This window comes from Molossus molossus, unplaced genomic scaffold (assembly GCF_014108415.1).
Source record: "Molossus molossus isolate mMolMol1 unplaced genomic scaffold, mMolMol1.p scaffold_m16_p_1, whole genome shotgun sequence".
Taxonomy (NCBI): domain Eukaryota; kingdom Metazoa; phylum Chordata; class Mammalia; order Chiroptera; family Molossidae; genus Molossus; species Molossus molossus.
In genome coordinates, this window is record NW_023425344.1 from 180,044,113 (window position 1) to 180,071,979 (window position 27,867).

The 27,867-nt window shown below is 37.3% G+C and overlaps 1 protein-coding gene across 4 annotated transcripts in view; it reads right to left on the minus strand.

The window, feature by feature from the left end:
- INO80 (INO80 complex ATPase subunit) overlaps positions 1-27,867 on the minus strand; it is a 120,747-nt gene that overhangs the window by 77,171 nt on the left and 15,709 nt on the right. For all 4 annotated transcript variants that reach the window (XM_036259610.1, XM_036259606.1, XM_036259621.1 and 1 more), the window contains 13 exons: positions 26,438-26,641; positions 23,727-23,922; positions 22,298-22,365; positions 20,900-21,109; positions 19,181-19,261; positions 18,276-18,371; positions 10,308-10,367; positions 9,737-9,879; positions 8,205-8,289; positions 7,116-7,233; positions 5,391-5,476; positions 1,649-1,816; positions 1,304-1,437 (listed from right to left, as the gene is read on the minus strand). In XM_036259610.1, the coding sequence (XP_036115503.1) occupies positions 1,304-1,437; positions 1,649-1,816; positions 5,391-5,476; positions 7,116-7,233; positions 8,205-8,289; positions 9,737-9,879; positions 10,308-10,367; positions 18,276-18,371; positions 19,181-19,261; positions 20,900-21,109; positions 22,298-22,365; positions 23,727-23,922; positions 26,438-26,641 (1,649 nt within the window). The remainder of the gene's footprint in view (positions 1-1,303; positions 1,438-1,648; positions 1,817-5,390; positions 5,477-7,115; positions 7,234-8,204; positions 8,290-9,736; positions 9,880-10,307; positions 10,368-18,275; positions 18,372-19,180; positions 19,262-20,899; positions 21,110-22,297; positions 22,366-23,726; positions 23,923-26,437; positions 26,642-27,867) is intronic.

Sequence of the window (27,867 nt, forward strand, 5' to 3'; positions counted from 1 at the left end):
GAAGTTAACTAGACTGGAGGTTCCAAACTAAAGATAATCTTTTAGATTTAAAACTCCTTATACTTTTAAGAAGTTTGTTATATCAGGCAAAAATCATGGTGTAAAATGTCAGAAAGTATTAAGTACTTAACAAAAATAAAAGAAGATAATACAACTTTAAAGTAGTCTAATTTTATCTCAGAGACTCACAATCCTAAATTATCACCTACTATAAACAAAAAGCACTACAGCTCTGTTCTGCTTCCTTCTGCCTATCTAGTTAAGTATTAGCCTGACGCTATCACAGACACAGAATTCTTAAAATTAAATCCAAGAAATTTCTCAATTTGTCTCATTAGATTAAATGTTGTCAACAATTATTTTGATAGTACTGTTTATACTGTTTCTCCTCAGAAGGAGCTTTTTAAAGGCATGGTTCTGAAATGTGGGTGTGCATAAGAATTCTCTGGGAGCTTGTTAAAAATTTCAGAAGCCAGGCCCTGGCAGGTTTGGCTCAGGGGTTAGAGCACTGGCTCACGGACCAAAGAGTCTCGGGTTCAAATCCAATCAAGAACATGTACTTTAGTTGCAGTTTAGTCCCCGGCCCTGGTCAGGATCATGCTAGAGGCAACCAATCGATGTGTCTCTCATATTAATGTTTCTTTCTCGCGCCCCCCCCCCCCCCCCCCCCGCCCCAACACACACTCTATCTGAAGATAAATGGAAAAATATCCTCAGGTGAGGATTTAAAAAAAAATTCAGAAGCCAGGACCAGCCTCACTCATAGATGTAGAATGGACCTACATACTGATTTTTTGAATGGAAGTGGTCTCTCGCATATTACTGCATTAACAACCACTTCACCTTTACCCAAATCTATCATTGCTGATTCTAAGAAGGTAAATTTCCAGCCAGTGTGGCTCAGCGGTTGAGCGTTGATCCAAGTACTAAGAAGGTAAATTTTATTAATTTGAAATCCAATCAGTTCTCCCACGACTGCTATTCCAAGTATAAAATAAGCCACCACAAAGCGATTTCAATACTGGGGCAGTGATATTTACTGATCTCTTTTGGTGCAAGTACATATTTGCACACAGGTGCATATTTCTCTTTTGGAAAAGCAACCAGAAGTGGCTAGGGCCTTTAAGGTCATCCAGTTAAATCCTTGATAGTGCACCGATTCTCCTACAATACGATCCCTCAACAAATAGTTGTGCACCCACTGTTTAAATATGTTCCGTTGAGGAATTCCAATACTCTCCACTAAATTTATGTCCACAATCCCACAAATTACAAAAATTCTTAGATATAAATATTTGTTCACCTGTCTCGTGAATGGTTGAAGACCCTGATCTGTCCATGATGATAGATAAACTTTGAAATCTGGTATGGCTTTAGGGAAATATGAAATGGAGACCAAGTTTCTTGTCGTTCAAATAACTCTGGGTGATTACACACCTAAGAGAAAGGAAAAAAAATTTTTTATGTGCAAACATCACTCTATGAAGTGCTGGGGGATACCAAACCCTGAATGTTTACCTTTGTGAATAAACTTTCCTATTTTTATCTCTTCTTAAGAGCATTCATTTATTTGACATAAAGACTGGAGGCATTTTTCTTGAAGTGGGTTAATAAAGAAAACCCCAGGGCATCTGACCTAAGCTCTTACCTTCCTAAACTGCATGACCAGATTCATGAGGCTGCTGGTGGTAGTCTGTGCTTGCTGGGTAGAGCCCATAGAAGACTGCAATAAATCCTCAATAGAAATTTTGTTCTTCAGTGCCTGATACAGCAGCTTTTGTCGACTGGTCAGTTGGCAATACATTAGAATCTCAATCTAAAAATCAGTGAGAACATTTATATTTTGAAAAACAGTTTGTAAGAAAATTCAGTATCAACAGAAAGTTGAAAACACATGAAAGCCAGATTTTGATAGAAAAAAACAATATATGTATCTCTAGAAACACAGTATCTCCAAAGCTCTATGATGTGGTTAATTATCCAGAAATGTTTTTTTCCTTGACTTTCCTTCCCTTGTCACCCAATGTACATGCTGTCCCTGGGCAATCTCTCCCACTTCCAATAGCACCAACTATTACGGCGCATCACGGTAACTTACAACAAAGATATATTCCTAAACTCCCCTAGTTCCACATTTTCAACTATTTACTATAATATAATAGTACCACTCAGAGAGTGCGCAGCAGTTTTACATGTGGCATAGCAGAAAAACAATTATTTTCCCCCACAATTCACTAAATTGATTAACAGTATTACCATTCATTGAGATGCCCAAAAAGAAATGTCAGTCAGCTTTGATTTTTCTCTCTCTCTAACTCAATGTTCTATCATTTCCTAAGTCCCTCAACTCAACCTAGAAATTTACTTCTAACCACTCTTTCTGACTACTCCCATTGCCTCACTGCAGAATCTCATCATATTAATTTAGACTGCTATTATTTTGGAGTCTTCCTGCCGCCAGTCTCTCCCAATTCTAAGAAACTGCCCATACAAACCTTTTAATTCAACTGCTGAAAACCTTCAATGTACATTACTGCCTTTAGTAAAATATTAAAAATCCACCCCTGGGTAAAGAAGACCTCCCATAATCTAACCCACCCAACTGTTGTAGTCTCATTACCGTGTCCTCCTATATACATTGGCAACCCCAGTCTGAATAATGTTTGACAAACATATTGCATATGTAAATGTTGCTCTACCTTTGCTCACATTGTTCTTGTTGCCTAGCACCCCCTTCCTATCATATTTTCCTAGTAAATGCAAACTCATTATTCCAGATGTACCTCACATGTCATCTCTGCTCTGATACCTTCTCTAACCCTCCCTAAAAGAACTATTCCCTTATCTATGTTCCCATTATAGTTCACATAGACAATCATTGTATTTCTATAACACAGTATTATAGTTAATTTATCTCCACTGGAAATCTGAACAGAAGCTGGAGACTTTACATATCTATACATACCAGTAGATGGTAATAAGAGTTCAATAAATAAATATATTAAATGTTATTTACTAAATTAGAAACATTACTGATGTTTAAGAAATGTGGCTCAGTGGTTGAGTGTCAACCCATGCACCAGGAGGTTGCTGGTTCAATTCCTGGTCAGGGCACAGGTTGTGGGCCCAATCCCTAGTGGGGGGCATGCAGGAGATGGCCAATCCATGTTCTCTCTCATCGATGTTTCTCTCTCTCTATCCCTCTCCCTTCCCCCCTCTCTGAAATCAATAAAGAAAAATAAATTAAAAGTAAATAAAAATTATATAAAAAAAGAAATTTATACTATGAATAGTGGTTAAGAACCATACTACATCTTCTGATCACTTCCCTATTTACCATGAACAAAACAACGAAAATTATAACACTGCTATTGTTTTTTAAGCCCTTTGTGATACAAAAGCCTCGAGGATCCATTTTTTTATAAAATATGTTTTTATTGATTTTTAGAGATAGGAGGGAGAGGGAGAGATAAAAACATTGATAAGAGAGACACATCAATTGGCTGCCTCCTGCACACTCCCCACTAGGCATTGTGCCCACAACCCAGGTATGTGTCCTAAGTATTGAACCGGCGACCTCTTGGTCCATGGGTTGTTGCTCAACCACTGAGCCACACTGACTTGGCTCAAGGATCCATTTTTTAAATAAAGCATTTTCCTTTTATCAGGTACATCTGTGTGACAGTTTTCTTTAATTAAAATCACCCAGCTACACAAAACAGCCACTAAGATTTTTTTCAAAATAAATAAAATGAAGGTACGCTTCTCCTCTCTTTGAAGGTGTACATCCCTACCACAATTTTCCAAAAAAAATTACTAATTTCAAAATGATCAATCCTTCTGACAGTGATAGAGCAGAACTACCTGATATTATCAAGGATCTGAAAAGCTGCCTTTTAGGCAGAGAAGAATGATCAGAAACAGGTAGACTCTGTGGAATATAGAAAAAACTCCAAAGGACTGGGAGCTGGTAGAAAAAAGAAGGAAGGAGAATATGGGGAGAATTAAAAGGAAATAGAGCCCTGGCAGGTTTGGCTCAGCAGTTAGAGTGTCGGCCCGTGGACCAATGAGTCGTGAGTTCAGTTCTGGATAAGGGAATGTACTTCGGTTGCAGTTCATCCCCAGCCCTGGTCAGGATCATGCGGGAGGAAACCAGTCAATGTGTCTCTCTCGCATCAATGTTTCTTTCTCTTTCCCTCCCTTGCACTCTATCTGAAGATAAATGGAAAAATATTCTCGGGTGAGGATTTAAAAAAAAAAGGGGAGACAATAGAAAATTACAGAAGCCTGGTTAAGATAAAAAATATATATATTTATAGACCAAAATTATTGACCTTGTATGAAAACATTATAACCCAAAGTACATTAAACTTCTAAATCTCTCAGTTGCAGAAATGCAGGAGACAGAGGAAAATGTCTGACAATGTCATAATGATGTAATTCGCAAAATCCAGTATGTGGAAAATTCTACAGGACAACTCAGTTTCTTTCTTTCCTTTTTTTAAAAATTGATTTTGTTTTTTTTTAGAGAGAGAGGAAGGAAGAGGGAGAGAAAGAGAGAAACATCGATGAGAGAGAACATCAATTGGCCGCCTCCTACATGCCCCCCACTGGGGATTGGGCCCACAACCTGGGCATGTGCCCTGACTGGGAATTGAACCAGTGACCTCTTGGTGCATGGGTCGATGCTCAACCACTGAACCACACCGGCCGGTACCAAATAACTCAGTTTCTTTAACAAAGAACTGAAAGGGAAAACAGAAGGAGGAATTAAAAGATACTTAAGAAACATGTCACCCAAATGCTATGTGTGGATCTTGCTTAAATTATGATTTAAAAAATCTAATTCTGAGAGAGAGAGAGAGAGAGAGAGAGAGAGAGAGAGAGATTGATTGATTAACTGGCGATATCTGAGCACTGACCATAGATATGTAATACTCCACTAAAATAATTGTTGTTTTCAGTAGGGGGCAATAATGGTATGTGGTTATATATTTTTAAAAAGACCACATTTTTAGAGATACATATGTAGATTTTTATAAATGAAATAAAAGACATCTGAGATTTGCTTCAGAATAATCAAGAAGGGTGAGTATGGCCATGAGTTGATCACTATTGAAGGTGTATGGTGGTTACAAGAAGGTTCATTATACTATGCTTTCTACTTTTGTAATGTTTCAAGTTCTCCATAATATAGAGGATAAAACAAATAGAAAAAAATATTACTTGCATTGATTATTTGACTCATAATAAATCTTTGGTCCACTCAGGTTTAAAAGTCCTCTCTCAATCAAACTAATTACTTTTCAACTAAACATTTATCAAAGGACTTTTTTTCACCCTATAACCCTATTAAGGTTTAATAAATTCATGAGGTTTTCTTTCCTTACCTTGTCAGACAATTCATTTTCTACATCTTTCTTGATTCTCCTCAGCATAAATGGCTTCAAGATCATGTGTAAGCGAGAGAGTTGATCTGAAATGCCAAGAGGACCCCCATAAGTAATGCATTATATTAATTTAACACAGGAAAAAAAGCCATAAACATCTCTCACTAAACTGTTTTAACACCTTTTGGCTGAATGATTCTCTGAAGGAAGATTGTAACTAATTTTTCCCCAAATAGGCGACCAAGGAATCTGAATGTTCCATAGCATCTTCCTATAGTCAATTGTGCAAATGTATTTTGCTCTCACTCAGATCAACTTATTTTTATTAGAATTCACCTTTAGAGTGTTTAAGGGCCATTTTTATCAATAATAGGGCTCTCATATAGGTCTAATGCAAGCTCTCTGTGATTTTCAGTGTTCTCCAAAATTATTTTCTTAATGTCAGCAAATAACAATTTGTAGTATAAGAAATTACTTAAGGATTTCTAATAGTTAACAGGCATGACTTCATGTCTATATAATAAACATTACATTACTCTCTTAAAAGATAATATTCAACAAGGTCAAAAGTACTGACATACAAGGCTAAAAATGTTCACAGTAGAAGCAAATTCTAATACAAACAGAAAGTAACAAAAAATTACCCCTTCTAATATTTTCAGTTTTTATCACAGAAAAAACCTTACCCATTCCACAAAGCATGTAATTCTGATAGGAATTTTTCAGGATCTATGTGGAAAATAATGATTCTGTAAGCTAAAATGTGGTACTTTATGATTCTGTCTGTTCTGCCTTGATTATCCAACAATACAGTAAAACCTCAACATAACAGTATAATCCAGATGAGGGAGTGTTCATTAAAGCTGAAAGTCTGTTATATAATAAAGCAGGTCTTCTGAATGTGTACATTAAAAAATTAATGTTAGTTTACCTGTTTTACATTTGTGTAATTAAAATGAAGGATAAATGAAAAGTTTAATTTCACAGAAAGTTTTCTGTATGTATTATGGTAACTTTAAATTGATACTGAATAGGTCTAGTAAATGGGTGCATTCACCAGTCACCACGAATAAACAAATGCACACGGGTGGGGTGTAGCTTAGCACACATGGGAACATGGGCTAGATTGGGTTAAAACTGCTACAAAAAGATACCACGTGACAACAGAACCAATTAATATGCGTGGTGAGGTGTGATCACATGCTAATCATTCACTGAACATTGTTTACAAGCAGTGATTCTTGGATTTAAATATGTAGACTATAGTTGTAGATATGCAATATTTAGTTAGGTCAGTGAAATTACTAGTGGTTTTTCCAACACATGGCCTATTCGCTTAAATTTGTTAAAAATAACAGTGAATTAATAATAACAAGAAATAATCTGTTAATTTAATTATAAGGGAATCTTAGTTAAAAGCACTTTTAAATTAACAGGGTGTTAATTTTCACATATGACATAGGGACTGGAAATTTTGTCCATTAAATCTGAAGTCTGTTAAATCAAGGTCTGCAAACTGAGGGTTTACTGTACATAACATCACTTGAATTAGTCCTTTATTTGACTCTTTTACACATAAACAAATACATAATTATTTTATAAGAGAAAAAACTTTTTCTCCCTAGTCCTAAGTATTCTAGAAGAAAAATACTACATATAGAGAAAGCATACAATTATGTGGTTGCCAATCCTGATGTGCAGAAGAAAGTTTATAAAAGTACTCACTCTCATCAATGGTAGATTTGTTTTCGGCATGGCTCTCAATGTCCTTGGAAAACCACTCATTAAATTCCTCATGTGAATCAAATAATGTTGGCATAATGAAATGCAACAGAGCCCAGAGCTGGAAACAAAAGAAAAGTGAAATAGCTATAGGGCAACAAAATGACAGTATAAGGATATAAGTGGGTTTGGAGAGAGAGAGTGAAAGTTGCAGGTATGTGTGTATGTCTCTGTCTGGATGCATGTGTATGTGTGAGAGAATTTGAGAGAGAAAGAAATAGTGTGTAAGCACAAAGCTCATCAACCAACACTAAATCTATATGGTGCTATAGCAAAATGTAGTTACTTTTCAATTAATTTTTAAACTGTAAGTCTGGAAGTGCAAGTCCCACTCAGATTTTGCAGTGGGATAGTTTTAAAGATCTTATACATATTAAAAAATCCATTCCACAATTGTACACAATCTGAGGTAGCATAACTTGCTAATAATAACTCCAGATTAGGGGTCAGCAAATTACAATCTGTGGTGCCAAGTCTGGTCTGCCATCTATTATTACAAATAAAGTTTTATTGAACATAGCCACACTTACTCATTCAAATATCATCTATAGCTGCTTTCACATTATAATGGCAAGGTCAGATAGTTGTGACAGTGGCTGTATAGCCTGTAAAGTCTTAAATATTTACTATATGGCTCTTTACAGAAAGTTTTTAGACTCTTATTGTGGATGATCAATTATCTCTCCGAAAGAAATAAATGTTAGCTCCTCTCAGTGCTAAAGAGAATTACCTTTTCATTCTAGCATAATAATGTCCCTGCATTGGATGGGTAGCATTCCTAATGCAGTCACTGTTTATTACATAAACACAAAGAAAGTAATTTATTTGTTTTTTTGCCAGAGAATAAGAAAATACGAACAATGCCAAAATAGCCAGTTAGGGCAAGCTATGTTCAAATTCTTCCTTTTATGTGGGGATTATAATTTGTACAGAGTATTAATATTCCAGGTTGGCATGGGTAAAGACTTCTATTCTCTGCTGGAATCACTCTGTTTAATGCAGACCTAAAACTGAGACCTTACTAGTACCTACCTCTGCCATGGTGTTCTGAATGGGGGTCCCAGTTAGCAGAAGTCGATTCCGACACTGGAACTGCAAGAGAATCTTCCAACGAACACTGTCCAATAAAATGAATTACAAATTCCAAGTTAGCTGTAAATCTTTCTCCACCCTACCAAGTCCCCATATTTCTAAAAATACTTTCCAAAAAAATAATAAACAGTCTCAGAATCAAGTACTTCACTATGTACACAACTGAAAAATATTATTCAACAAAGCTGAGGACAGAGAATTTCAGAGGAATTGACTTCTCCCTATACACTGAAAATATGGGATTAGGGTTTAGAAAAAAAACAAAAACCCTCAAATAGGTAGAGTAGGATCCTTTCTGGCTTGATAAAGTCCTCTTCATGTTGACACAATCCATTTCATTGTAAGGCACTTATCTGGAGTAGGAAGCTTTAAAATGATAAATTTGTATACTTCCAGTGAGTTGGAGGGAGCAATGAAGAAAGGGAAAAGCATGTGAGAAGAAAATGCAAGGAGAGTCTATGGTTATGAACATTTCCTACTTCGAAAGAGTACACTATGAAAGAATGCCTTTCAGATGATGGAAAGTTCCATGGGAAATACCATTCTACCAGTTAACATGGACCTTTAAGGAATTACTATGCAATCACCAGCAGTTAATAAAAATGCATCAAACCCAAGGTTTAATACTACTGAGTAACACTTTATAGCCAAGCACTCATTTATTATTCAGTTTGGGACCTTAAAGGTATTAGGATAATTTAAACATATAACTTCCCAAAATAAAGACTCTTGGGGAATTCTAACAACTATCCAGGGACTAGGACAGCTTGCATAGAGCAGACAGAACCTAAACAATCCACACAATGTAACATTCTACTTCCTACTAAGACCTCCTGTTTAAAGTAATCCGTCAAGGAAAGGGCAGACACCTCTTCCTCCACAGAAATTTTCCTTGAAGAACAAAGATCTGTTCAAATGTCATAATTATTGAGTAGGGAGATATAAGTTAAGAAAAATCCTTGTATTCTAAACATTAATATTTATGTTCCATGAAAAATGCAGAACGGAATTTGTGACTTCTGGTCAGATAAATGGCTAATGAAGAGACCATATTACACCATGTCCTGAAACCTCTCTTATCCTTATTTTCACATTTGTGTATATAGCACACAGATAAAACTGACCCTTGAACAACACGGGTTTAAACTGTGAGGGTCCACAAACACATGGATTTTTTTCAATAACAATAGTTAATTGCATTTTCTCATCCTTACTTTATTGCAATACAGTATATAATACATGTAACATATAAAATGTGTTAATTGTTTGTTTGTTATTGGTAAAACTTCCAGTCAACAATAGGCTATCAGTAATCAGTGTTTACAGAGTCAGATTACACATGGATTTTCAACTGAGGGCAGTTGGGGAGGGGGCTGGCACCCCTAAACCACCACACTGTTCAAGGGTCAACTGTAGGTCATATATCTACATATCCTCAGTCTATGAAGTTTGGGTTCTATTACTCACACTACCTGGAACTACTCTTGAGCGCCTGAGCCTCGTCCAATACCATGTATTGCCACTTCACCCGCTGGAAATACTTTACATCCTGCACCACCAGCTGGTAGCTGGTGATAACCACGTGGAAGGGAGCATCCTGAGTGTAAAGGGTCTTCTGTAAATATAAGAGTGCAAGGGTGAAAAGAGATACCTCACAATTCATAATAAGATAATGAGGAACAGACTGTATTTTCTAAGTCCAAGAAGTTTGTAACAGCCCTAAAGATGTGCTTCTCCTATGTGGGAGATATACAGTGAATTCAACCACAACTGTTTTAAAAGTAGTCACCTTAATCAGAAATCATGTTAAAAACTAGTATTCAGCTTATTAAAGAAAAAGTTCTTATTTAATCCTGAACTTCAAATCCAGTTGACTGTCTATAAAAGGAAAAACATCATAAAACTGTAAAAGAAAAAAGAATACACTTTCCTAGTGTCCAGAAATATAGAAGATTACATATATAAGAAATTACTCAAAACAACTGACAAAATAATTTCATATGTGTGTGTGTGTGTGTGTGTATACAATAAGCTGAAAGTTACCTGACTCCAGAACCTCCTTATGACTTTTCTATCATGAGGATTTCCCCAGTATGGTAGCACCTGGAAAAAGAACCAATATGTCACTCAGACTGACTTTAAAAGAACCTAAAACAAAATAAATATAGGAGTTCCTCTTCTGTCACTGCTAGACTAGGTGTTTGACTAGCGTTCCTGCTGACTGAATTTAAAACACATATACAAGGCCTCATTGGTGTGACTCAGTAGTTACAGCATTGGCGCAAGGACCGAAGGGGCGTGATTTCAATCCCTAGTTAAGGGCAAATACCTGAGTTGTAGGTTCGATCCCTTGCCTGGTCGGGATGTATGCAGGAGGTAACCAATGAATGTTTCTCTTTCTATCTGCCTCCCTCCCTCCTTCCACTCTCTCTGAAAATCAACGGGGGGGGGGGGGGGGAATCCTTGGGGGAGGATTAACAAAATAACAAAACAAAATATACAAAACATTTGTTTGAAAGTGTCAGAGAGCTAACTAACTAACTAACTAACTAACTAAGCTACTGAGGCAGTGGAGAATTAAAGAGCTATGATCCAGTAAAGAAAACAAGCCCAGACAGGAATTCCTGGCACCTGGTACATGTTCCCCCTAAAGGTCATCCTTTCCAAAAGTTCTGGTTGAGAGGCTAAGAAACTGAGCAGAGCTTTTGTTTATTTGATTGTTTTTTGTTTCCTTAAGAGATGCGAAGCCCACAGAACAATAACCGTAGTTCAAGGAGGAAGAATGTAAAAATATATATACACTAGTAATAAAGGTAAACTATACACAGACTTGTCTAAACAGACATAGTCATCCCTTGATATGTGCAGGAAATTGGTTCCAGGACCACCTGAAGATACCAAAATCCATGAATGTTCAAGTCCCTTATGTAAAATGGCACAATATTTGCATATAACCTATGCATATCTTCCTGTATACCTAGTCATCTCTAGATTATTTATAATACCTAATACAATATAAATTCTACATAAATAGTGTTATACTGTACTGTTTAGGGAATAGTGACAAGAAAAAAAGTCTGTACATGTTCAGTACAGATACAACCATTGTAGGCCTAACTACATAGTACACGTTAGCAACAATGTAACTTTACCCAAAAAATATTGTTTGGATCCAGTTGGTTGAATCCCTGGATGTGAAGCCCTCGGAAATACAGGGCCAAATATACTGAATTTCAGCTTCAAATCATCTCAGTTCCTGACTAGATTAGGGGGTTTTGGATTAATACTGTCCCAGAAAATCAAATTACTAGTGACAAGAAACTAAAACAAAACCCAAAACAGAGATATCCTCTCTAGGAAGAAGAAAACAGCATTTGAACTCACAAATATCTCTAGAATTTTTCCCTATTAATTTTTAAAAACCCCAAAAACAAAACCAAACAAAAAATGCCAGACGTGCCCAGTTGGTGTGGTTTGGTGGTTGAGTGTCGACCCATGCACCAAGAGGTCGCAGGTTTGATTCCCAGCCAGGGCACATGCCCAGGTTATGGGCCAGATCCCCAGTGGGGGGCATGCAGGAGGTAGCCAATTGATGTTCTCTCTCATCAATGTTTCTATCTCTCTCTCCCTGTCTCTCTAAAATCAATAAAGAAAAAAAAAAAAACCCACACAAAAAGAAAGACCAGATCCCTTGACTGAAAATCAGATAAGAGATTCAGATAATGAAAATATCAGGAAAAGACTTAAAAATAATTCTGTGAAAGATTAGATGCAACTGAAGGGAAAATTAGTGCATTAGATGATAGGTCAGAAGACAATATACAGACTAATCCATAGAGAATCAAAAGAATGCAAAATTCAGCATTTTTCTGTGATGCCTTTAGGTGTGCCTTGCTTTCCTTTTACTCATATGAGGCTCAAAGTGCTTCCTGAATTCATAGCTTGTTGTCTTTTGTTGTTTTAAAAAATCTTAGCCAGATGGAAGCAGAAATATGCAGAAAGGAATGAAGATCAATTAAAACAATGAACATGTAATACGAATAAAACTAAAATTTTAAATGTATACATAATAAAATGTCTTATGTGCTTTAAAATATAAAATACGTTGCTTTTAAAAAAGTAAAAGCTCAGCCCCTGTGGCTAAGTGCATTGAGCATCATCCCATGGGCTCAGGGGGTCTGGGTTGGATTCCCAGTCAGGGCACATGCCTGGGTTGGGCGCTCAATCCCCCAGTGGGGGGCATGCAGGAGGTAGCCAATCGATGTATCTTTCTCACACTGATGTTACTATCTCTCTCTCCCGACCTTTCTCTTAAAAAAATAAAAAAAGTAAAAGATACATGTATTCTCCTGGGTATCTACTGAAGAATAAAACGAATTAATTAACAAGTTAAGAGATGAAGTGAAACAAAAGTAACAAAATATAATCAATCCAAAAGCACCAAAGCAAAAAAGGAGAGAAAAAGTAAAGTTGAACATGTGAAAGAACTAGAAAGCAAACAGCAAGGCAGGAGATTTAAATAACATTTATCAAAAATTACATTAAAAGTTAGCACAGATATTCCAAAATAAAAGGCAAGAAATATACCTTAAATGTAAAGAGAGAGAATTGTTCAAAGTAAAAGGAAGAAAAAGACACCATGTAAAAACTGACCCAAAAAAGTTAATCTGCTTAACATCAGAGAAAAATAGGTTTTAAGGTAAAATCTTAAAGGGGAATTTCATAATAATAAAAGGTTCAATTCACTAGGATTATAAAATAATCGTAAACTTGCATATATATATCACACAGCCTCAAAATATACAAAGCAAAAAAGGATAAATCTGTAACTGTGGAAGATTTTAACACTCCTCTTTTATTATTATTTTTTGTTGGTTTTAATCCTCACCTGAGAATATTTTTCCATTGATTATTTTTTAAAATTTTTATTAAAAAAAAAAAATTTTTTTTTCCTTTATTGATTTTAGAGAGAGGGGAAGTGAGAAGGAGAGATATATAAAAAAATCAATGAGAGAGAACACTGGCCACTTCCTGCATGCTCCCCACTGGGGATCTGGCCCACAACCTGGGTGTGTGTCCTGACTGGGAATTGAATCGGCGCCTCTTGGTGCATGTGTCGATGCTCAATCACTGAGCCACACCAGCCGGACTCCATTTATTATTATTATTATTATTATTATTATTATTTTTTTTTTTTTATCCTCACCCGAGGATATTTTTCCATTTTTTGTACAGATAGAGTGGGAGGGAGAGAGAGAGAGAAACATCGACGTGAAGGGACACATCGAGTGGCTGCCACCTGCACGACCAACCAGGGCCGGGGACAAACTGCAACCGAAGTACGTGCCCTTAGCGGGAACCGAACCCGGGTCTCTCCGGACCGCAGGCCGACGCTCTAACCGCTGAGCCAAACTGGCCAGGGCTCCATTTATTATTTTTAAAGACAGAGTGGAAGAGAGGGAGAGAGGAAGAGGGAGAGGGAGGGAGGGGGAGAGAGAGAGAGAGAGAGAGAGATCAATGTGAGAGAGACACATCAACTGGCTGCCTCCCAAATTACCCCAAGTGGGGCGAGGGATCGAACCTGCAACCCAGGTACCTGCCCTTGACCAGAATCTAACCCGAGATCCCTCGGTCCATGGGCTGATGTTCTAACCACTGACCAAACCAGCCAGGGCTAATATACCTCCTTGTCAGTAATAGGACAGGCAGGCAAAAAAGAAATCAGTAAAGAAACAGAAGAGCTGAACAAGTTAACAAACTTGACCTTATCAACATATATACAACACCACACTCAACAACTGTAGAATAGGTATTATTTTCAAACACTCTAGGACATTTATAAAAACTGATCATATGCTGGGCCATGAAAACAAAGTTCAATAAATTCCAAAAGATTAATATCATAAAAAGCATGTTTTCTTATCACAGTGGATTCAAGCTATAAATAATAAAAAGGTACAGAGAAAAACATTCTTTGTTTGAAAATTAAGAACCACACTTTTAAATAACCCACGACTCTATAAAAACTTGCGGTAAGAGCTAGAAATTATTTTGAATTAAAAGACAATGAAAATGTAACCCATCAAACTTTTGAATGGCTATGGTCATACTTAGAAAGCAATTAATACCCTTAAATACACATATTAGAAAAAGATGAAAATCAACAAGCTCCATTTTAAGACGTTAGAAAATTTTAAAGTTTAGCAAAACAGTAGACAAGAATAAAAGAGCACAAATAAATGAAATAGAAAACATACACAATGCCAGTATCAGGAATGAAAAGTGGCACATTAACTAAAAAATATATAAATCGTATTTCATGGGAAAAAGGAGGAAGTCAGAGGCACTGACCATACTAAAACCATAAAACAAGTGTTACTCAGATACTTGCCAGGTAAAATGAATTTCAGACGTTATCAGCATAGATCTAAGTATCTTTTTAATGTAATCTAACTATAAACCTGAGCAGAGTCTACACCTATGTTCTATAGGGAGGGGAACACATTTCAGACTATCTAAAGGAGTAATAGCAATAGAAACAATGGATCAATAGAGCAGAGGTCATCAAACCTTTTCTAATGGACAAATATTAAATATTTCTGCTTTACAAGCCATATAGTTTCTGTTAAAACTACTCAACTCTGCTGTTGTAGTGAGAATCAGCCATAACTAATAAACAAAAGAGCAATGACTGTGTTCCAATATATGTGATTTAAAGTTCATACATCATTTGTTATGAAATATATACTTTTTTTTTAATCCTCACCCAAGAACATTTTTCCATTTTTTTGTTCAGATAGAGTGGAAGGGAGAGAGAGGGAGAGAGAGAGAAATATTGACGTGAAAGGGACATATCGAGTGGCTGCCACCCACACGACCAACCAGGGCCGGGGACAAACTGCAACCGAGGTACATGCCCTTAGCGGGAACCGAACCTGGGTCTCTCTGACCGCAGGCCAACCCTCCAACCACTGAGCCAAACCGGCCAGGGCTATGAAATATTTTTTAATTAACAATTTAAAATTGTAAAAATTGTTCTTAGTGTGCAAGCTGTACAGAAAAGCAGGTGGCAGATTCCTCAATAAGTTAAATATAGGATGACTTAGCAATTCTGCTCCTAAGTATATGCTCAAAAGAACTGAAAAATAAGACAGTTGTTCAAACAAAAACCTGTACATCAATGTTCATAGCAGTGCTATTAACAATAGCCAAAAGGCAGAAACAACCCAAGTATCTATCAATAAATGAATACATAAACATAATACAGTATACCAGATAATAAAATATTATTCAGTCATAAAAAAAAATGAAGTACTGATATATGCTATAACACAGACACTAAGTGAAAAGAAGCCAGACATAAAAGTCCATATATTGTATGATTCATTATACGAAATATACAGAATAAGCAAATCCATGGAGATAGAAAAAAAGATTTGTGGTAGCCAGGGTCTAAAGGGAAAGGAGAACGAAAGGGGAATTAAGGAGTACTCCTTAACTGGGAGGAGTTTTCTGTATGCAATGATGAAAAGATTCTGCAACCAGATTACCAGTGATCACTGCACCACATTATAAATGTACTTAATGTTACTTCATTGTACACTTTGAATTGGTTCATATTGTGCCCGGCCAGTGTGGCTCAGTGCCTGAGCATCATCCTGTGCACCAAGAGGTCACCGGTTCAATTCCTGGTCAGGGCACATGCCCAGGTTGTGGGCCTGATCACCCAGTTGGGTACATGCAGGAGGTAGCCAATCGATGTTCTCTCTCATCTATGTTTCTATCTCCCTCTCCCTTCCTCTCACTCTAAAAATCAATTTAAAAAAATTTTTAATAAAAAAATAAATTGGTACATATGTGTATTTTATCACAATTTTTAAAAATTTGGACAGCCCAGCCGGTGTGCCTCAGTGGATGAACGTCAACCCATGCACCAAGAGGTTGCCAGTTCGATTCCTGGTCAGGACACATGCCCAGATTGTGGGCCAAATCCCTGGTGGGGGGCCTGCAGGAAGCGGGAAATCAATGCTCTTTCTCATTGATGTTTCTATCTCTTTCTCTCTCCCACTTTCTTCTTCTCCCTCTCTAAAAATAAAATAAATAAATTACAAAAAAAAAAACACAAAAACTGGCACAAACAAGTGGCAATTGGAATTGGCCCAAAGGCCGTACTTTACTGCCCTATAAACTACAGTACCAAAAGGAAGCTCAACATGCAAATCCAAGCTCAGTTTCAGGTCTAGGTATAAAGTCAAAGGAGAGATAACAATGACATAAGTAGAACTACATTGCCATCTATCAGTCAATGAAGGAAATACTGAAAATTTCATTGGTTTGATGGAAAACTTTCAGACTTAATTTCTAACTTCCTGATTGTTCACTATGTACTGAACACGACCACCAACAAAAAAGCAGAAAAATAGATGGGCCCTGGCCAGGTGGCTGGGTTGGGTGGAGCACTATCCCATGCACCAAAACAATGTGGGTTCAATACCCGGTCAAGGCAAATACCTTGGTCTCGGATTCAATCCCCAGTTGGGATGCATAAGAGAGAACCAATGGATGTTTCTCTCTCACAATGACATTTCTCTCTCTCTCTCTACAATCAATAATGATATCCTCAGGTGAGGATTGAAAAAAAAGATGGGGAGGCTCCATATCCCATATGACAAACAACTCTATAGAAAAAATTCAACAAACTGCCTTAGTTGACTGCATTATCTTCTTAGAAAGTTAAAAATGAGTCAGTGAAGTTAAAAGCTATATGCCTAACGAGCTTTGTAAAGTTTCTAAATCTATAATTCAGCCACAAGTTGGGGCCAAAGTCATAATGGTGTCCCAAAATAGAATATCCCAGACATATCCCTATTCCTTAACAAAGCATATGACAGAAAAATATCTGCTTCCCATTTCATCCTATCATGTGTACCCTTTAAACTGCTTGAGATCCATCATTACTATGGAGGCCCAAAATCAGAGAGATCACGTCAATATCTTGATACACAGAATTCCATAAAATCCCCCTCACCATGCAACTTCATTATTATTATATTCCTTAGGGACAGAATATATATTTAACTCATATACCCCTTTTACTTGCAAACAATAAAATAAATCCTACCCATTGTCTTATATTCCGACAATTTTTTATAATTAAACCTATTTAATTGTCCTGGCCGGTTTTGCTCAGTGGTTAGAGCATCGGCCAGTGGACCAGAGAGTCCTGGGTTTGGTTCCCACTAAGGGCACATACCTCGACTGCAGTTTGTCCCCAGCCCTGGTTGGGGTCGTATGGGTGGCAGCCGCTTGATGTGTGTCTCTCACATCAATGTTTCTCTCTCTCTCTCTCTTCCTCCCACTCTATCTGAAGATAAATGCAAAAATGTCAAGGATTAAAAAAATAAAAAATAAATAAACCTGTTTAAGTCTTGTTTGTGTCTTAGTCACCTTGATGCAATATACTTCCTTGCTGATCACTTCTTACCTCAATCTCAATTCTTTTCCTCTGAATTAGTTAAAATCAAATTTTATATTATCTACCTTAGAAATTACCTTATCTACCTTAGTCCTAATTTGGACTAAGACTAAAGTTCTGGCTTTGGAGAATTAAGAAAATAAATAATTTATGAATAGGGGTGGGGATGACGACAATGCCATGTATTATTACAGGGTATGTGCCCTGATGATGATTTGCCAAACATCTATGTTAAACCAGCAAGGTAGATATTTTCTATTATGATAGTTTGACCAAGAGTGTCAATTCATGTGGCCAGCGTAGCAAATCACTCAAATTGGACTTTGGGTTTCTCACTTATGACGCATAAAGATATAATATGCTCTCTTATTATTACCATTGTAACTTTTATAGAAAATGTATGGAAGATATTTTGAAAATAAAAATGGGGGCAAGAAATTAAAAATCATTATGAGCAATTAAATAAGCAAGGCGGCAGAAGAGTCAGAAAGTTTATTTTAAAGAGCAACAGAATTTTTTGTTGGATTGATTTTTACCTTGAATTTAGGAACAAATCTAGTAAACTCCTGATGCCAATTGTTAAGTGTAGAAGCAGGTGAAATTATTAAGAAAGGTCCCCAAATGTTCTCTCTCTGAAACAGAAAAACTGGGTTAGCCAACTGCAGGAAAACTGAAGTATAATTTGAATTATAATTTAATTTGAAAATTATAATTAATGACAAGAGCAGTTTTAATAATAAAAAGCACACGGTAACAAGAGAAATGGTGTTTATCCAACATATATGCACACTCAGTAATATTCTATGTTAACACAGGAAGTTGTTCATACTCACTTTGGGGAAAAAATAGCAAGCAATTATTGCCACTCCCCACCCACCTCTTATATCATTCACAAAGCACATAGAATATACTGACTTGTATGTGTTGCTTTCCCCTATACTAGATGATCATAACAACTTTACTATTATCTAATAGGTATAGAGCTTTTGCTTTTTTTTCAAATGCTTTTACCTATATTTTCTCATTTAATTCTCAAGAAGTTTGCAGAAGTAGAAATAACCTTAGAACATTAGAGTCAGGTCAAAGAGGTTACATGAACTGCCAGTTTACACTGCTAGTAAGTGTATACTTGAAATGTGAACTCAGATCCTCTGATCTAAACATACACTGTCTTTGCCACCACACTGGTGGTTCTCAGCTGAGGATGGAAGTGGTGAGGGAGGATGCCAAACCAAACATGCTCAAAAGCTGTCCTAGTCTTCTTGAAAATCAAAATGTTTCACTACATTATGTCACTCTGTAAAGACCTTAAGACAAGGAGCAAGTGCTATAGTCTTGATATGCTACAGAGCTTAACATGGTGCTTAATAATGGCTGATTCTCAATAGAAAATAGCCCTACGGTCTAGAGAGAAAAAAATGGAAAGATGGCATCTACCCACCTCAGCCAGATGGGCCAGGAGGGCAATGCTCTGTACCGTTTTACCAAGGCCCATTTCATCTGCAAGAATGCCATTAATACCCTAGAAAGAAAAACACACATCGTTAACACCTCTCACGTTCCATCATACAGGTTAAACTTACTGCCAAAAAGAACTAATCAAAATGTTAAACTTGTTCAAACAAAAGTGACTAGAGATACCCAGCTTCAGCACTTTATCCACTGCTATAATTATTCCTTTTGTCAATTCCACAGCTACAACTTTGAACCATGAAGCCAGTTTTTTAGCTAATCTAACACAAGCAAAAAAGCAAACAACCACTTATCAAGACCACCTAAGACAAACTATATATAATACAAATATTCTCCAATAAAATCTCCAGGTTAAAAATATTCTCTTGTCACCCGGGCCGGTTTGGCTCAGTGGTTAGAGCATCAGCCTTCAGACCAAAGAGTCATGGGTGCTATTCTGGTCAAAGGCACATAACTCAGTTGCAGTTTGGTTCCCAGCCCTGGTCAGGGTTGTACAGGAGGTAACTTATCAGTGTCTCTCTCTCACACAGATGTTTCTCTCTCTCTCTCTCTTTCTTTCTCTTCTTCCCTCGCTCCCTCCCACTCTGTCTGAAAATCAGTGGGAAAATATCCTCAAATGAGGACTAAATAAGAAAATCTTTTTTATAAAGAATAAAGCTTTTTTTAGTTTAAACATTTCTTTCTTTATTTTTTTTTAATTTAGTAAAAATGAAGCTATAACAGATCCTAGGAAATAAAAAGAAAAAACCCCCAAAACTAGAAAACAATTTTTCCAACAAGTTTCATCATTTTTCTTGTGTCTCAGACAGCCAAATCTCAGAGGGAAAGGGCTGGGTAAGAAGAAATTACTTATAAGTATTGTGTGCCCATGGACACAGGCAATAGAGTAGTGAAGGCCTGGGGGGCGGGGGGGTAATGGAACTAAGTATGTGTGTGTGGGGGGGATTGAGGGGGGGAAGCAGGGACACCTGTAATACTCTCAACAATAAAGATTTTTTAAAAAACAAACTTAAAATTTTAAATTATTTTTTTAAAGATTTTGTCAGGCCCTGGCCAGTTTGGCTCAGCAGTTAGAGCGTCGGCCTGCGGTCCGAAGAGACCCAGGTTCGGTTCCCGCTAAGGGCGCGTATCTCGGTTGTGCTTTGTCCCCAGCCCTGGTTGGTTGTGCGGGTGGCAGCCACTCAAGGTGTCCCTTTCATGTTGATGTTTCTCTCTCTCGCTCTTCCTCTTTCTCCCTCCCACTCTATCTGAACAAAAAATGGAAAAATGTCCTCGGGTGAGGATAAAAAAGAATTTGTCAGGAGGATAAAGCCTTTTATTACTATTTTTTCTTTACTGATTGGTTTTGTTTGTTTTTTAAGAGAGAGAGGAAGGGAGAGGGAGAGAGCGAGAGAGAAACATCAATGAGAGAGAACACTGATTGGCTGCCTCCTGCATGCCCCTACTGAGGATTGGGTCCACAACCTGGGCATGTGTCCTGACTGGGAATCAAACTGGTGACCTCTTGATGCATGGGTTGATGCTCAACCACTGAACTACACTGGCCGGGCAAAAATAAAGCTTTTTTAAAAAAAAATGAAATCTAAAACATTATCTTGTGCTCATTTCACAATACACTGAACAAATAACTTTAGGAAAACAGGTAGCAAATGAAAGATAACAGGTATAATATAATTCTAAAATTTACCTGTTCATAGAGATTTGCCAACCAATTCATGCCTTTCAGCTGATAACCTTTTAATTTGCCATTAAAAATTGTGGGCTGTGGAATATCCTCACCAGCCCGGATAGAGGGATTTGCCAGGCTGTAACTCTCCCCAAACCCACTGCCGGACTTGTTTGCTGCCCGTAGGGCAGCTGTTCGACTTTCTTTTGCATCTTCATCAAATGACCTTGTCTGGAAAATAAAAATTTATTAGAAGAAAAATGTAAGAAAATCAAATAAAATTCACAATGGCAACATATCTCTTTTGGGCTAAATGGAACAAAATTTCTGATGCTATAATCTTGTAAAGTAAAATAATATATCATATTACATAAAAAACAACAAAGTATATTATTAATACTTTAAAATAAACTATATTAAAATGTTTTGATATATATTTTAAAATTATTTATTGACTTTAGAGAGAGTAAGGGAGAGAGAAAAACACTGATTTGTTGTTCCACTTATTTATGTATTCTTTGCTTGTTTCTTTGTATATACCTTGATCAGAGATCAAACACACAACCTTGGCATACTGGGACAACACTAACCAACTGAGGTACCCAGCCAAGGCCTAGAAATTTATTCAAATTATGATATAAATTTGATTGGCTGGGGTTGGTGGAAAGGTCGCGTTTGTGTCTATCCTTGACTTATACCCCACTGAAGTTATATATGGGTTTCTATGCAGTATATTAAATTGTGTTATCTTAATCCAATCTAACTGGAGTTTCTTTCTGGTTTCATTAAATAACATTATATCATGAATAAACAAATTATTACCAAAGTGAAAGAAGGTACTAACTTAGCAGTTTTCTTAACGCATAATATAGCTCTCGACAAGCTAGAATGTGGTCTTTTCACCAAACAACCATGATGCATTTCCTGCTATGCTTCCAATGGTTACTCAAGAAGACAAAATAGAAAAAAAAACAAACCAGGGAAATTGTCTAGCTTCAATCAACATATCCCTGAAGCTGAAACATATGATTGCTCATTTTCCACCTTTCCTCAATCACCTACACATACACAAATTCGCCAATGTTTTTAACTAAAAATATGATTAAGACTAAAGGAAGACCACCCAAGTAAAAGGTGCCCTGGCGGTGGTTACAGCGCTGGCCCACAAACCAAAGGGTTGTGGGTTTGCTTCCTGGTCAAAGGCACATACTGAGTTGCAGGTTTGGTCCTTGGCCCCAGTCAGGGAGGCAATCAATCTATGTGTCTCTCACATTGATGTTTTTCTGTCTCTCCCCTCCCTTTCACAGTATCTAAAAATCAACAAAAAAAAATATCCTCTGGTGAGAATTAAAAAACAAAAAAGGTTGTGGGGTATTTCCAGGGCCCATTACAGTTTATCTTTTCATTTTTAAGACTCACCCGAGCTTGATGAATATGGTACGCATTTTCAGCATTCTTCAGGGCCTGGGCTTTGAAATGGTTACTATCTGAAAAGGAAAACTTATAGATTATCTACCTCATTATTTGATCTTGTTCAAAGATGCAATTCACATCAACATGTTTGGATCCGTGACTCCCCCATTCTACTTATCCCTAGGTTCATGAAGGATGAGGGGGCAGAAAGGCTCAAATTAAGTACTTGACAGAAGTAAGAAGTAACGACCTGGAAGCTGCAGTGGAGGCAGAGGGCTGCCATGGTCTCCAATAGCCAAAACCAACTCAAAAAAATTACCAGGAGCCCGGGCTGGTGGCTCAGTTGGTTGGAGCATCATCCTGTACACCAAAAGGTTGCAGGTTCGATTCCTGGTCATGACACATACCTAGGTTTCGGATTCTATCCCTGGACAAGGTGTGTATGAGAGGCAACCAATCGATGGCCCCCCCCTCCCCATTGCATTCCTCTCTCTAAAATGAACTATATATATCCTCAGGTAAAGATTAAAAAAAAAAAAAGTTTGCCAAGAGACTAAGCTCCAGTCTCCCAATTCTGGATTTCTTGCACGAAGCAATGTCAAAGCCAGGAAAATAAGACAATTAGGATTCAAAATTGTGATATATTTATGCCAGGTGAAAGTATTCCAAAAGAAGAAATACAGACACGTGTAACTCCCAAGATACTCTGAAGCACCCCCATTCTTTTTATTCTCAGCTCAATATGACCTTGATCACTATTCTCTGTGAAATTCCTCTCAAACTTCATTCCAATTCCTCCCTCTCTGTGGTCACAAAAATACCAAAACTAAACAGTTTCTTTCTCGTGCCTGACTTGCATCACCAACAACCTTGTTATGTGAGAGATGATGTTCTCTTCTGAAACATGTTCATTGAATTCTTCTGGTTTCTACTAACCTTCTATTCCTACTGACAAATAAGAACATATAAAATATTCCCAAACTTATAAGAGCATATAACCTGACCCTTTCCTTTCCAAATACTTAAATAAAAGTTATTTTTATATGCTTGTTTTATAGAAACATTCAGATTTTCCTACTCCAGTACAATAAATTCCCTTTTGCTTATCAATATTACCTATCAAAACCTTGCAAGAATTAATCATGTGTATAAGCTTACATATGAAAAAAAGGAGGGTACCTGCCTGCTTCCTCTAATTTTTTTTTTTTAAATATTTTTTCTTTATTGATTTTAGAGAGAGAGGAAAGGAGAGGGAGAGATAGATAGAAACATCGATGAGAGAGAACATCGACTGACCACCTCCTGCATGCCCTCCACTGGGGATTGGGCCCACAACCTGGGCATGTGCCCTGACCGGGAATCGAACCAGCAACCTCTTGGTGCATGGGTCAACACCGGCCAGGCTGCTTCCTCTAATTTTTGATTTAGGACTCACCATAATCCTCCTGGGTGATGTTAACTACCACCCCTCCACCAATGTCAATTTGTCTCTGGGTAGAACTATCTTCCAGTTTCCTTAGGATTTCTTCTTGGATCCCATCATGACCCATGTCTCGTTTGCGACTCATAAAATGGGCATATAACTCTGTCTGGGTGATTAGGAAGTTCAGCTTTCGCTGTTGCCTCTTGGCCTAAACAGGAAAAATGTTGAAGTGAAAAGAGAATCACACCATTAATCACATACAAGAGGTAATCAACAGAATTCACCAAACCTATATATAGTTTGCATATAATTCTTTTTTTTAGTTTGGTACGTGCCCCTAGAGGGAACCGAACCCGGGACTCTCTGGTCTGCAGGTCGACGCTCCAACCGCTGAGCCAAATCAGCCAGGGCTGCATATAATTCTTTTACAAATGCTTTACCTTTAGAAAGGTGAAAACGGCTAATGAACAATTTTATAACAACCAAGTCAATGGTACTAAAAACAAATAATTTTCATTTATAGTCTAATAATAACCTATGTTTCGCTCTCCTTTATAATATGAAATCTTTTCTCCATTAGGCTTCTGTTTAAAATGTTTATTAAGTTACTATATTACTTTTCTATAGTGGCACTGAGACACCAACTGAATTCAAGCTACATATTTTATTTTATAACCTGGGTGACAGATACATTTGCATAGATTCATTATTTTAAAAAATGTAAACATGTCAAAAACTTTTCTTCATCTATCACCAAAAATCAAAGTAAGTAACTAGGAGCTAGTGTCCTTGAACAGAATCAAACCCTTGACCCTTCGGTCCACAGGCCAATGCTCTAACCAAAACCTGAGCAAAACCAGCCAGGGCAAATTATTCTTAAAGTCAGGGCAGAAAATACTTGAGAAGAAGCCAATCAAAGAAAGAAATTGCTCCTCAAAACAACTTATAGTTTATCTGTGATAATGATAGTTACAAAACATGAATATAGACCAAATACACACACACACACAAACTCATACTTTTTTTAAATGTAAAAATGCTAAATTCAAAGTGCCTCTGAAATAACCTGGTAAGAAAAATAATTATTGTTTCAATAAATAAAATCATTCATCAAAGTAAACAAATACCTCAAAGACCAAATTATATGGAATACAGTATACACAATAAATATGAAACTAAAGGCATTATTTTTCATTAACTATTTTAAAATAAAATACCTACAAAGTGTATTTGATTTATCCTTAGATCTACTTTCCCCCCAAAAAACAAAAATAATGTAAGAAACAAGGCCAAGAAAGGACCCAAGTCCAAAAGTATGCTACATAAAACTATTCTTTTTCTTTTTCCTTTTTTTAGGATTTTATAGCACTTGAGCCAAATTAGAAGAAAATCAGAGAGTTTGAGAAAACACTGAGCTTATTTTTCATAACAGATACAAATGCTCATGTCCCAAAGCTAAAGTACAGTCAAGAAAATCTTTCTAAAATTAAAACAAAAAGGAGTAATGTCACTTTAAAGTTCAGAGACAAAGACACACAAGTCAATATAACCACAGATAAACTGTCATCAGTTAGCTATCAACATAATTAGGAGAATGTCTCACAAACCTAGATCATAAGCCAAGCTGCTTGCAAAACTTCATGATCTGTGGCTAACTCTTCAATGCCTCTAAACTAAGTATTCCTAACAGCGTTAACATGTTTATTAATTCAATAATATGTTTATCTTGAACGCAAAGATACAAGTTACCCAGGGGACTTAAGAGAATTGGGCAAAACTCATATTCATTCTCAAAGGCATGATAAAGAAAGGAAGATCAGCCCTGGCTGGTTTGGCTCAGCGGTTAGAGCGTTGGCCTGTGGTCCAGAGAGACCTGGGTTCGGTTCCCGCTAGGGGCATGTACCTCGGTTGCAGTTTGTCCCCGGCCCTGGTTGGGCTGTGTGGGTGGTGGCCACTCAATGTGTCCCTTTCACGTCGATGTTTCTCTCTCTCTCTCCCTCCCACTCTATCTGAACAAAGTATGGAAGGATGTCCTCAGGTGAGGATAAAAAAAAAAAAAGAAGGGAAGATCAGTAACTCAGGAAAGGCTTCACAGCTCTGCTTTGGCAAAAGCACTACCCATACTGAAAGAAAATGTCCACTCTTTTGAATCTCTTTCTTTCTCCAGACCTCAACTTTCCCTCCACTCATGCCAACTGGTTTACCAATGGGAAAACAGTAAGTTTGTCCTCTTCTCCCCCTCTTGCTTCCCAGAACAATAAACTCAGCCTACATCAGACTTAGCAAGACTAGCTGCAGGTTAAAACAACAAAGTAGGTCAGGGGTGGGTCTCAGAAAACTGGGCTAGTTGTCCATTGTCCCTATCTGGCCCAAAATTTGGCAAACAGCCCTATCTTTCAACAAATCAAAACTGAAGCCAGCACCTGGAACAAAGCCAAAACAAGCTGTGAGTTGTTTTCTTTTACTTCTGTTCATTTTTCTTTTCTCCTCTCTCTCTCTCTTTTTTTGTCCTCTAGAAATACAAAGGAATAGGCTGCAAAGAATAGAAGAAATTAGCATAAAAGAGAGTTGAAGGCCAAGGAGAGGGCCTTATTGAAAGAATTAGAACAGAATTAGCCTTCTGGACTAAAAGCACCATCCTCAAAATTAATGTCTTAAAAACAATCTCTTGATATGGCTGCAGCAATTGGGGTCTTCAAAATGTTATGCTATTATTGTCCTACCTCCCGCATTTCTTCATCCAACTTCCGTTGCTCTAAGGCTTCCTTCTCAGCTCGCTTACGGTGTTCCTTCTCTACTTTCTCATACTTCTTCCAGTACAGAAGCATCTCCTTGGTAAGGCGGCGGGCACGAGGCAAGGTCTCTTTACAGTTCTTCTGGGCCTGCAAGGCTGCTCGACGCACCTCCTTCATGCACTGGTGGGCAAGCTACAGATGACAACGTTATCACAATGGAGGAACCAACACCAGGGCCAGTGATCCCAGGGCTCCAAACCACAGCATTCCTCATTCTGTTCAGTGTATAAAGTCCTCCTATGGCCACATCTCTTTCTCCCCCAATAGGATTAACATCCCTGAACAGTACTATAATCCAGTCTCAGACCCCAAGATAGTATCAGGGATGAGAAATCTGTAGACATAATGCCTTAGAAGATGAAAAAAGAAGGTATAATAATCTTAGATGTGCTGAGAAGATACAAAGTATTATCACACACATTAATAATAACAGCTATCAATGCTTATTATATGCTAAGCACCAATCTAAGTTTAACATATATTAAGCTATTTAATATATTATATTCTTCACAAAAACTCTACAAAGTTGGTATTCATCCTCACTTTATAGATGAGGAAACTGAGGATGAGTGATTAACTAGCCCAGGAAAATATCAACTAGAAATATTACCTCATCAGATCCTCACAACTCTCAAAGGAAGCTATGTTTACTTCCCTCTAAGGCAGCGGTTCTCAACCTGTGGGTTGCGACCCCTTTGGGGGTTAAACGACCCTTTCACAGGGGTCGCCTAGGACATAACAATAGCAAAATTACAGTTATGAAGTAGCAACAAAAATAATTTTATGGTTGGGGGGTCACCACAACATGAGGAACTATATTAAACGGTTGCAGCATTAGGAAGGTTGAGAACCACTGCTAAGGGAAGGTATTAATATCATAATTTCTTAGATGAAAAGACTGAGCACAGGAAGATTCTGTGGTCTGCCCAAGGAATTAAAGAATGGGCTATGACCTTACCAAAAAAGGTTCAAATACCAGAAATGTGAGAAAGAACAATTTTATTTATAAAATAGACTGAAAACATTTAAAAACTCTCTTAGGGGGACCTGGAAAGTATTATCCTAAGTGAAATAAGCCAAGCAGAAAAAGACAAATACCACATGATCTCACTTATATACAGAATATAATAAACATAACAGTCTGAGGAATACGGTAGACCCAGAAATATGGAAGTAGGGCACAGACTGACATCCCTCAGAAGAGGGGGTGGGGGTGGGAGGAGCTAAAACACAGAACTTATATGCATGTATGCATGACCAATGGACATGGACAACAAAGCCAGGGAAGGGGTGGGGGTGAGGTGGGGAGGGGGGTGCCAATGGGGTAAAAAAGGAGAAACATCGGTAACAAAAAAATA